This window comes from Rhagoletis zephyria, unplaced genomic scaffold (assembly GCF_001687245.7).
Source record: "Rhagoletis zephyria isolate East Lansing unplaced genomic scaffold, Rhagoletis_zephyria_1.1 Rzeph_scaffold_01056, whole genome shotgun sequence".
In the NCBI taxonomy this organism is placed as follows: Eukaryota; Metazoa; Arthropoda; class Insecta; order Diptera; family Tephritidae; genus Rhagoletis; species Rhagoletis zephyria.
The window spans coordinates 91,756-104,132 of NW_016158140.1; the positions used below are offsets into that span (position 1 = coordinate 91,756).

The 12,377-nt window shown below is 35.7% G+C and overlaps 1 protein-coding gene across 1 annotated transcript; it reads left to right on the top strand.

Annotated features, from left to right (window-relative positions):
* The first annotated feature begins 11,300 nt into the window (after window positions 1-11,300).
* On the top strand, window positions 11,301-12,333 carry LOC108362623 (uncharacterized). The gene is made up of 3 exons (XM_017615682.1): window positions 11,301-11,330; window positions 11,387-11,786; window positions 11,838-12,333. Exons 1-3 carry the CDS (start codon window positions 11,301-11,303, stop codon window positions 11,954-11,956), a joined length of 549 nt encoding a protein of 182 aa, XP_017471171.1. The 3' UTR covers window positions 11,957-12,333.
* The last annotated feature ends 44 nt before the right edge of the window (window positions 12,334-12,377 follow it).

The following is a 12,377-nucleotide window of genomic DNA, read 5'->3' on the forward strand; positions in this document are numbered from 1 at the left end:
CCACCATATTCATTTTTCTTTAATATCTATAAAGTACAGACATCGGCCTTTTTATTATAAGTATAGATATAATAGATTGGCGCTTACACATATGTTTGTGTTTGGCCGAGCTTTTCCTCCGATTTGTGGCGTGCGCCTTGATGTTGTCACACAAAGCGGAGGGATCTACAGTTTTACGCCGACTCCGAACGGCGATTGTATTTTTGTGAGAAGCTGTTTTTCATGGCAGAAGTACACTCGGAGGTTTGCCATTGCCTGCCGAGGGACTACCGCTGTTAAGAAAAAACTTTTTTTTCTATATTTTTGCGATGTAGCTTTGACCAGAGTTTGAACCCTGGTACTGCGGAGTGGAAGCGCGCACTGCTTACCACTACACCACGGCAGCCGACAAGTAAGTATAGATATAGATTTCATTTATTTATCGATTTAATACAATACAATTTTGCAGAGGTGGCAACCCTCCCTAAAAAATTTTCGCCAGTAAAATTTCTTAAACCTCTTCAGTTTGATACCCATATTGCAATATTCAATTTATCTTATAAGTTAAATTGAATTTAAATTGTAAAACAGGTGGCAACTCTAAAAAAATATTTTTGGCTATAAGCCTCTTTCTTTTTACGCCCATATTGCAATATTCACTTTTTCTTATAAATTTACTTACTCTGCAGTTTTCAACAGGCGGCAACTCTATTTTTTTTCTTTCTATATCTTAAGTTAGACCTTTAGCAATACGTCAGTGGAAACTGCATTCAAATCCATGCATTCGTTTTCGAGTGATGCGCGTGCAAACATACAGACAGACAAAAATTCTAAAAATGGTTGATTTGGCTTCTGGTACTCTAATAAAGACCCCAACATTACTTTTACCTTAATATCTATAATGTACAGACATCGACCTGTTACAATTTCATTATACAGGGTGTCCCAGATGTAACCTGCCAAACTTGAGGAGAAGGAGGGGGGGTGGTGAGCTCCCTGATAAGCAAAAAATTTTCAGGTAAAAGTGTCACCGTTTTTGAAATATTTAAATTTTTTTGAATCAAACAAAAATCGTGCCTTTTCATGTATTTTCTTTAACTGCATCTACAAACAAGGCTATACTTAGTAAATTTTTAATGTAAAATACTTTCAGATAGTTGCTTCTCCATACTCAAATGCAATGTAGTTAAAATATGTATATACGTGCGCTAAGCTGTTGCGCTTGTTACGAGAACAGCCCAGCCAGCAAAAAATCCGAACATAAATCCGAAAACGAGAGAAAAAAAGTGGATGAAACGCAGATTGGATCTACAAAAGTACCGAAAATGGTTGTGAAAGGGTACATTTTCGGCTATTTTCTAAAATTTTCTGATTAAATTTTTCGTTGACAAAACGTACTGGGGAACTACGCTTAAGAGCGAAATACACCACACAAGCGGCTTGACAAACCAAGCGAAATATTCCTTTGCTGCAAGCCATTTGTCTTGTGTATGGGGTTTGACGAACCGCTGAAAGTAATTTTAATAAAAATCAAAATTTTTTGACTTTCTGGCCGTCATGTTGAAGTTTCAACAAACCGCTTGGGTTGTGAATGGAAAGTTTAAAGGATTTTCCCGCACCACTAGTATACTCTAGCTACTAGCGGCACCCTAGGCGTACGCTCACGGCACCCACTTTGGGAAAGCTTGCTCTAGGGAACAAATGCAGAGTAGCTCCGATTCCCAAAAAAAAATATATTGATATCGATAGAGATTATTGATTTTTTTTTTGCAGAAACAACAACTACAAAAGTTATTAGGGGTCAAAGTTTAAATTAAAAAATTTTTAAATAAAAATTTCTTTAAAACGAATTGATAGATTTTAAAATAGTTTACCCTATTTGATAGGAAATTTAATTCCCTTTAATTTGATATACATACATACCTATATGATATGTATAGTTTGTATAAAAATTGTACTAATATAAAAGAATATTAATAAATTTTTACAAACCCATTTTTTTAAATCACCTTATTTGTTATATGTGAAAGTTGTAGAATTGAATCGAAAATTAATCAAGTTTTCACGCTACGAATCAGCTATTGATAAACATACCTACTCGTAGTTTACCAAACTAACAAAAGTAAGCTGAGAAGGGACGTTCACAGTTAATAAAATTACCTAGTACCAACTAGCAGTTTATCAAAACTACCGAAGTGGATGTGAAGACAATTAATTGCTAACATGCATCTTCTTGTTGTTCTCTGGTTTTATTGTTGTAAAGTAATAGTTTGTATTAACATGAGAAAACTTCTGCATTTGCCTGCAGTAGAGGGAAGTTTAGAGCGTGATTCGTTCAATAAAAGTTAGGTACATAAAATTTGCCATTATCTATGTTACGGCTCACTTTTGCCTTCTTTTACTTGTTATCGCTTACTTGTAAGTACGTTCAATAAATCAAATGCAAAGAAGTCAATGAAAAGTCTGCATTGTGAAAATTATTTTTTGTACAATATATGAAATGAAGGTAAACGTTGAAAAATCCAATAAAGGAAATGATTTGTTATTTGTCGACCGATAGGCTTACCATCGGCATTCAAAAAATAAAAAGCAAGAATATCGGTGGTCTTGTGCGCAAAGCCGCTTTTATGTAAAATTGTTGTAATAACAAAACAAAAAATGATCACCAGCAAATTAAAACAGTACCTACGGAACACAACCACAATCCAAGTACCCATAAATTAGATACAACAAAAGCGAATTGTAATTTAAAGGAAATGGCCAGGTTTTCAGGACCTCAAACATCAATAATAAGAGAAGTTGTTGTAAACTGCAAGCCAGAAAGCCGGGTGTACCTTCCTTCCAAGCGAGTACTAAAGCTTAAAGTTGTCCGAAGTCGCAAATTAAATGATGTAGATAGCGAACTGCAAAATTTACAAGCCATTAACATCCCAGGACATCTAGAATATTTAGAAGGTGGTCTTTTTGTGCTAAGTGAATGCGTTTCCGGTGACGATAAAAATATAATACTGGGTACATCATAATCGATAAAAGCTTTAGGAAGTTCGCGGTGCTACTATTTACAATACAAGGCTTAATCGATGGTCTGTTTGTGCCTCTAACTTTTTGTCTTATGAGCAAAAAATCTAAGCAGGCGTACACAGAATTTTTTCATCGTCTATTTTTCTTGGCGGCTTCGCAAAATATTCACTTAAATCCAGCAAGAATAATAACAGGTTTCGAAAAAACTATATCACCAGGTGCAGTGGAATATTTCCCCGATGCCGAATATAAACGCTGTTTGCTTAATTTTGGCCAAATCGTATGGAGGCGTGTGCAAAAAGAACGACTTGCTGGAAAATATGGAAATGACGCTATTTTTAGTATGGATATTCGCATGTTGAAAAGCTTGTCATTTGTTCCTCCTGAAGACGTCTTGCTCTACTACAAAAAATTAAGTGCCAGCTCTCAAGACAAAGACTTTAAAAAGATAGGGGTTTGGTTTTAAGAAAACTATTTAACTGGAAAAGCCGGATCGAACAGTTCTAAAAATGATCCTAAATTTTGGAGTGTAGCAGACTCCTTCAAAGATAACTTTCCGCGCACTCAAAACTCCATCGAGCCCTGGCATCGCCGACTTAAAGTTATTGTTGGAAGAAAAAACTGTGGTCTTTATAGAATGATCGAAGAACTTGAAAAGGAAATGATTTTATTAAAAACCAGCTTGCAAAAGTTACAGTCGGGAACAGCCATACCCACGAGGAAAGTAAATTTGAAACGTCGACGAAATATAAGAAATATTGTTAAAAATTGTAGTAAACTAAATGAGCTTGATTATTTACGATCCATTTGCCATAATATTTCTCTCGCTAGTTAAATTTGTCACTTATTTATTTTTTTGTTTTATAAAATTATGTATGAATTGTTATCTCTTCTTGTATATACTTACATATGTATGTCTGTTTCTTTAAAAAAAATTTCAACACTAAAATAACTTTGAAGGTCAATATGGCCCAAACATGAAATCCCCATGGTTTGTGTGAAATGCGTTTTGATTAGGGGATTTTGTGCTGGGGATTTTGATTTTGTGGATTTTGATTTTGGGGGTTGTGTTTCGGGGATTTCAAGCGTTTTTGCGTAGGTGGCCTTCGTTAACGCTTAGGGATTATAACCCTCACTAAGTACAATTCTCCTTTCTGTGTTGCCAGAGAAGAGAAGCGAACCCCTTTCTGCGTAGGGGGGGCCTTCGGCCGCAATTAATTAGGGTTTACACGGGACAATATTGTCAAGACAATTATGACAAAATGATGTGTTTGTTGTAATATGAATTGGCCGTGTTTCCAACAAACAAATCATTTTGACATAATTTTCTTACCAATATTGTCCGGTGTAAACCCTAAGGTAGGAATTATAACCCTTACTACGCAAAATTCTCCTTTCTGTGTTGCCAGAGACCAGAAGCGAAACTCCTTTCTGCGAAGGCGGCCTTCGGGATTATAAACCTTACTACTCAGAATCAGGGTTCGGATTTGCCTCATTTTAGCCCCTCGCTCGCTCGTTAGTTTGCTCTGAGCTAGCGCAACTCACGAGCAACAAGCGAGGCTGTTTGCAAACGAGCACTCGTTAAGTACGAGCGCACGCGCTGAGCAGCCAGCAAGCGAGTAAGCAAACGAGGGCAGCGCAAGAGTAGAGCGGCAAGCAAACGAGGGCCTCATTAGCTCTGCCCTCGCGAGAGCGTCGTCGCGAGCGAGGCACTCATTTGAAGCAGCAGACGAGCGAGGCGAGTGAACGAGCGAGGCAAATGAGGCAACCAGATTAGACAGGCAAACGCGTTGTTTGGTCGGCAAAAATGTATGGGATCAAAATTGCAGCAATTTCGAGTAAAGGATTGTATGCACGCATGCAGATATGTATATACATATATGTATGTATATATTTATGTATATACATACATATGTATATACATACATGTATGTATATATTTATGTATATATTCTCATGCACAGAAGAATAGATTCGTGCTATTTTGACCAGTTTTATCTGCTAGGTAGGCACATATGTGCATACATATCTATGTAGATATAATGTTTTTAATGTTCAATAATTTCTTATAAAGTTTCAACTTATACACTTACGTCTTTTTTTATGCGGATTTGAATTTATGCGGTTTTTTAAACACTTTTTTCGCTGCAGCGATTTTGCTTTTCTGAGAGCATTTATAACTTTTTTTCAATATGTAAGGGGCAATGCTTCTGATAAATAATTTGTCTTTGTATTCTTACATACAAGTAATTACTAAGTAATTTGACTAAGTAACTATGTTACATTTGTATAAATGAGAATATAATATTTATAAAAATCATAATTTTGTCTTTCATTTCATAAATGAGTAGGACATTAGCATTAAAAAAAAATATTCCTGGTTTAGCCCCCATACATATGTATGTATGTATGTAGTATAATACAAACTTCTATCTGATAATTAAGGCTGGTCCACATAGAACTTTCGCGTTGACTTTGTAGTTGGCGTTGGTTTGACAGAACGCAAGTTAAAAGTATACGTTCTACAATGAAGCTTAGCAGAGGCTACTTTGGCCACTAAATTAACATATTAACGAGAGATAAATTAATATTTCATATCAATAATTACATGAAAAATTATATTTCTTACCTTCATTTGATTAAAAGGAAAAAACATTTGATTAAATTTTATTTATTTGCAACAGCTGGCGACCGACGCAGCGATCTTTCTGCTTTGTGTTGGCCTTATGGTCTGATTATGCATACTTCGCATAACTTCGCACAACTTCGCATAAACTTCAAACTGTATTTCGTATGTACTTTGTATGTATTCAATTACCCAGAAATTAGCAGAACTTTTAAGAACTTAGCGATCTGTTGAGTCTAGATTTTGCTTCACATTTTCTAAAGTTACATTTTTAGTGCACTGGTACAAATGGTTGTGCGAAGTTATACGAAGTATGCATAATCAGACCCTTAGCGTTGCCAAATTTTTGATATGTACGGCTGCTTTGAAATTCGACGCCAACGCCACGCCAAAGTTGTATGCGAACCGGTCTCTATCCTTTGTTTACGCAAATTTTCCCATGTCTACATATCCATATATACATGCATACATATGTACATATTGTCCTTGAACAACAGGCCACAAATAAATTTTTTCACCAAGGACTATATTTCATTCAGGTATACAGTATAGCAGCAGCTACAAGTAGCAAACTATTTTGGGAGTGTTAACAAGGGCTTACTTGTTTTTTGGTTCTGCGGAACAAACGATTATATCTTCGTTACTTACTTTTCTCTGTAAAGACAAAATACATGCATATGTACATACATACATAAATGCATATTCATAAATACGTACATACAAACATATATAAATATGCATGTTATGTGTGTACACATGTATGAATATAACTCTAAAAAATAATTAATTCCATATTCTATGCTTATGTATGTAATAAATTTTATTTGTTGTTTTAAATGCTGCCCTAATATAATACTTCACATATATATATGCATATGTACATACAATTATTAACATACTTTCGTACATAATCTATTGACATACATTCCCACATTTTTATGCACAAAAATGCATGTGTTGTATAGTACACTCGGAGCGCTCGCTCGTCGCTCACTCGTCTTTCCTAGCAGAGTGAGTATGCAGACAGCTACTCGCCTCGCACTGCAAGCGAGGCAACTCACAACAGCCTCGCTCGTTTAAAAGGAGCGCGAGCAAACAAGCAGCGCTCGCTCGTTTGGCGAGCGAGCCAAACTTCTTGTGCCTCGCCTCCTTGCTGCTACGAGTGCGAGCTGCGAGCGCCTCGTTGTATGTGAGGCATTGAGTAGGAGTTTGCTCGCTCGCTCGCTCGAACTCCGAGTTTTTTGCCACCCTGCTCAGAATTCTCCTTTCTGTGTTGCCGCAGAAGCGAAGAGGAACTCCTTACTGCGCAGGCGGCCTTTGGTCGCGCTTGGGGATTATAATCCTTACAACGCAAAATTCTCCTTTCGGTGTTGCCAGAGGATATAAATCCAGAATAATGGAATTAGAAAAAAATGGGTTTGTAAAAATGTCATTTATATTTTTTTGGGTACTCTTTATGAATTTGTACAACGATTTTGGGTCGCTGTGCCCAAACGCGTGAATCGAATCAAAAACCTGTTACACACACTTGTAGACAACAGTTCCCGATTTATTACAAAAATTTAAGTTACTAAATCTGTGTACTAATTTAACAATAATGTCGGTTGGAAATATGGTATTTGTGGCAAATTTCCGAAATATACGTAGACTGATTACTCTTATTCTACCTTAAAGCAGACACTTAATATCTTCATTTTTATGTTTATATTTACTTTACACATTACACTATTAGTTTTTAGTTGTTTTATTCCTTTAGTTGAAACTTATTCGTCGCAATTTATTAATTAAAATTGCTATGAAAATCACCCGTGCGCCTGTGATTATATATGCAAATTAAATGACGGAGCTGAGCTGTCAAACACAAAAAATATACACGGATGCGTAGGCGGCCTTCGGCCGCGCTTTAATATTATAACCCTTACCAAATAGAATTCTCTTTTTGGTGTGCACCAACTGGGGCTACCGCCCCAGTGATGTAGCCTTGGGAAAGGATGAGGTAACTAGACATTCCCAGTGATGTCTAAGTGCAAGTGTTTTTTATAGCGTCGAGAAGTATGGCAGCACACATTTGCTCTTACTGTCGGTCATTGTTATTTCTGTTTGTTTGTGAAAGGTGGTAAAACGCGTGAACGAATTTATAAACGCGTTTTACTTAATTAATTGATTAATATATATATATTAAAAGTATAAAATACGCACGTGTACATTGAAAATATAGTATATCACACAAAATATAAGTGATAGTGGCATTTTGTACAAAAATTTGAGGGGTGGTAGTGAAGTTTATTTAACAACAAATTGCTGAAATATTATTAGCAACTACTTTGTGAGAGTGATGCGTTCATGTAGAGAAAGCCTCCCCCAATATCCTCAACAAAGAATACGGACCTTTGAGCTAGATAAAAAAAGTGGGCGTGGCCCGCCCCCTTTTGCGGATTTTAACGGCATTTTTTTTCTGGTGCAAATTGACAGGGGCGGCGATAGGGGTGGCTAAACGTGGAATTTTCAACATATTCAAAAGCTTATATTTCGAAAACTATTAAACCGATTTTCTAAGTATGGACACCGTTGGAAAGGCGATTTCATTCGATATATATATAAGTATGTATATAATGTATACACATTGCGAGAAAAGGTAAAAAACGAGATTATGGCATTTTTTTTATATAAAAAGTATGTTTTTCTTTAAAAAAAATATGTAATTAACTATATTAACAGATAAGTTTATCAGAAAGAGCACAAAAATACCGTTAATTTGATATATGACTTGTGGCAAAAAATTCTTGTGGACATCATATTTGACTAAATATATATAAAAATATAGTTTTATATGAAAAAGGAAAAGCGCCGCAGGGAAAAATTTGGAATAAAAAACTGCGCGATAGAAACTCTTACTGTCTTTAGCTTTTACAAAAATTTAATTAAAATTAAATAAATTTAATTAAATTAATTAATTAATTTAATTAATTAAAAATACTAAAGAAATATATACAAACAATCTTTTTTAATCACCTTATTTGTTATAAGATTGAGTTGTAGAATTTAATGGATAATTAATCAAGCTACGCTATCCACAGTATTCTTGCGTAGAATTCCTTTCTGCGTAGGCGGCCTTCGGCCGCGCTTAGGGATTATAACCCTCACTACGTAGAATTCTTCTTTCCGTGTTGCCAAATAAAAGGGGCTCAACACCTTTTGCAGAGAAAAACTTTCTGCGTAGGCGGCCTTCGGCCGCGCTTAGAGATTATAACCTTCACTACGTAGAATTCGCCTTTCTGCGTGCGAAGAAAAGGAACAGAAATCCGTTTTTCACAAAAGTATATTCCTTGTGCATTATTTGGGTGTTTTTAAAGTTGAAATACAAATTGTAATAATAGAGTGGCAGCACCAGTTTTCCTCCATCTTATTTATATTAACTACACAAGATTATTGTGCGGATTTTCACCATCGGAATATTGCTATCAAATACAGAATTTCGCGAAAATGTACACTTAAAACATCACAAATGTATAAAAAACTAATAAATACGTGTTAAATTGAGATATTTATTCCATTCATTTGCGTGAAATCCATCAAAACATAGTGCGGGAAGTGCAAGTGTTTTTTGCAAATAACTGTTTCTTGAATTAAAAATGTTATTTTCCGGTCTTGGATTGTTATTATTGGCGTTAAGACGCGTTGATTGATACCACTCTCGAACCTTTTCCGTCCATTTTGAGCTGGTTCCGCTAAAGTGCACTACTACCTAAATTAATAACATATAACATTAATACAGTTGTGATAAAGGTATCTTTATGGTATTTCCGATAAAGATATTTGTTAATATAGTTAATTATGTATTATTTTACGAAAAACATACATTTTTATAAAAAAAATTGGCATAATTTCGTTTTTTTACTTTTTCTCAAAATATGTTAGCATTGTATACATAGATATATATACTGAATGAAAGGTCTTTCAATCACATTTCCAACTGTGTCCATATTTTTAATGAGCCTGAGCACACTAGCCTGCTCAGTCGGACTGAGCATTTCACCACTCGAACGCGCACTGGACTGGGCAGTCGGCCGGAAACATGTTTCAGTTTTGTATACATGAACTACGCATGATTGTGTTAGTGCATGTGGCACATGCAAACAAAACGAAGTAGAAAACATGTTGTCTATGTGTGTGTGTCAGTCCACCGTCAATCCGCGATTTTCGCGGACTGAAATGAGCGAGGTAAACTCGAACTCTCTTCCCTCCCCCCCTTATCCACACAAAATCGGTTTTAGGCGGACTGAGCAGTCCAGTCTGCGGAGGTCCAATCGGTTCAATAGTTTTCTAAATATAAAAGTTTTGGAAATTTTGGAAATTCCACGTTTAGCCCCCCCTAGCGCCGCCCCTGTCAATTTGCACCAAAAAAAAGTTTACCATTAAACTCAGCAGAAATGGGTGCACCACGTCCACGTTTTCTTTTTTCTCTAGCACAAGGGTCCGTATTCTTTAGGTAACCCTCGACATTTTAATTAAAAAAAAGAAATTTTGATTTAAAAAACTGTTGAATTTGAACGTCGACCCTTATACGCTTGTAGTTGTTGTTTCTGCAAAAATATATACCGTTATTAGGGCATTCGCACGAGGCGATTTTACAGGCAACAAAAGTTGAATACGAAGTTGAATGAGAAGTTGAAATTGAAAAAGTTGCCATCCCATTCAGGCGAGGCGATTTTCGATTCAACACGAATCGTTATTTACATTATACTAAGTTCAGACCAAAAGTTGATCTCCTCAAACCAAAATAAATCTTTTTATTAATCCTCGCCGTTCACACTGCTGTTGGAGATTCATGCAACAGCTGTTTCTGACATATTGCATATTGTCTATTTAAATTTTTTTAAATCCCGTAAACGGTTAAATATGCGTTTTATAGTAATAAAAGTTATCTTCTTTTTCTTAAATATTCTCCATTCAATGGAAATGATGGAGGAATTATTTGATTTTAGGCGCCAGGCAATGAGACGTTTGTTTCTTGCTCAAACAATGCACAAATTAGTTAGTGCATGTGCATCAAATGCAACAAGGTCAGTTTGGACAAAGGCAAGTATAACATTTGTATAATAATTGCCTTGGTTTAATTAAAATAAGTACATAATATAGATTCGTGGCCACAAGTTCTGGGAAGTCGATTGCCAGATGAATTCCGATGCATTTTTTAAAAGTAATTTTCGNTTATTGTCTATTTAAATTTTTTTAAATCGCGTAAACGGTTAAATATGCGTTTTATAGTAATAAAAGTTATCTTCTTTTTCTTAAATATTCTCCATTCAATGGAAATGATGGAGGAATTATTTGATTTTAGGCGCCAGGCAATGAGACGTTTGTTTCTTGCTCAAACAATGCACAAATTAGTTAGTGCATGTGCATCAAATGCAACAAGGTCAGTTTGGACAAAGGCAAGTATAACATTTGTATAATAATTGCCTTGGTTTAATTAAAATAAGTACATAATATAGATTCGTGGCCACAAGTTCTGGGAAGTCGATTGCCAGATGAATTCCGATGCATTTTTTAAAAGTAATTTTCGGATGAAGCGTAAGTCTTTTAAGANCATTATTTGATATTAGGCGCCAGGCAATGAGACTTTTGTTTCTTGCTCAAACAATGCACAAATTAGTTAGTGCATGTGCATCAAATGCAACAAGGTCAGTTTGGACAAAGGCAAGTATAACATTTGTATAATAATTGCCTTGGTTTAATTAAAATAAGTACATAATATAGATTCGTGGCCACAAGTTCTGGGAAGTCGATTGCCAGATGAATTCCGATGCATTTTTTAAAAGTAATTTTCGGATGAAGCGTAAGTCTTTTAAGAAATTGTGCGATATGTTAAAAGGTCTGGAGAGGAAAAACACCAACTATCGCAAGGCAATTACTTTAGAAAAACGAGTTGCAATTGCTTTGTATGCCCTTGGCTCTTCGGCAGAATACCGCACAATTGCAAATATGTTTGGAATCGGTAAAAGCACTGTCTGCACCATTTTGATTGAGTTCTGCCATGAATTGTGGAGATGTTTGTGGCCGTTATATTTGAATAAATTCCCAATGAACGAAATTCAATTAAGGGAGTATTTAAATGGTTTTGAATCACTGGGTTTCCCTCAAGTGTTAGGAGCTATTGGTAAGAAATTGTATTTTTTAGAATGGATTTGCTTTGACATGAAGGTTTCAGATGGGTGCCACATAGAAGTTCATCCACCAGCAGAAGATGCAGTTGATTACCACAACTATAAAGGCTGGTACTCTATGGTCCTTTTGGCTTTGGTGGATGCAAGGCAAGTTTTTACATAAAGCTATTTTTGAACTTTTTAACATACATATAATTTTCTTTTATTATTTTATAGGTGTCGTTTCATTTACATCAATGTTGGTAGTCCAGGCCGTTGTAATGATTCAGCAATCTTTGAAAGTTCGTCATTAAAACGGCAGTTCCAACAATGCAGCTTGTTCAAAGAAATGACTAGGCAAATATCATCTGTTAATGTTCCAGTTATTTTGCTAGGCGACTCTGCCTTCAAACTAGATGTACATTTGATGAAGCCGTATCCTTTTTGCGTTAACCAACCGTTGAATAAAAAAAAATTTAACTTTGCCCTGTCTAAGTGCCGAAGAGTTGTCGAAAATGCTTTCGGCCATTTAAAGGCAAGGTTTAGGCGGGTTGGCAAAGGCCTGGACAACCACATGATCAACGCGAAAGCTATTATCAAAGCAT

Bases quoted from the DNA above. Each gene is read 5' to 3' on its own strand.
- LOC108362623 (XM_017615682.1), top strand. From the start codon at position 11,301: ATGCAACAAGGTCAGTTTGGACAAAGGCAA. The intron at 11,331-11,386 runs GTATAACATTTG...TACATAATATAG, and splicing joins GTCAGTTTGGACAAAGGCAA to ATTCGTGGCCACAAGTTCTG. The intron at 11,787-11,837 runs GTAAGAAATTGT...TGAAGGTTTCAG, and splicing joins TCAAGTGTTAGGAGCTATTG to ATGGGTGCCACATAGAAGTT.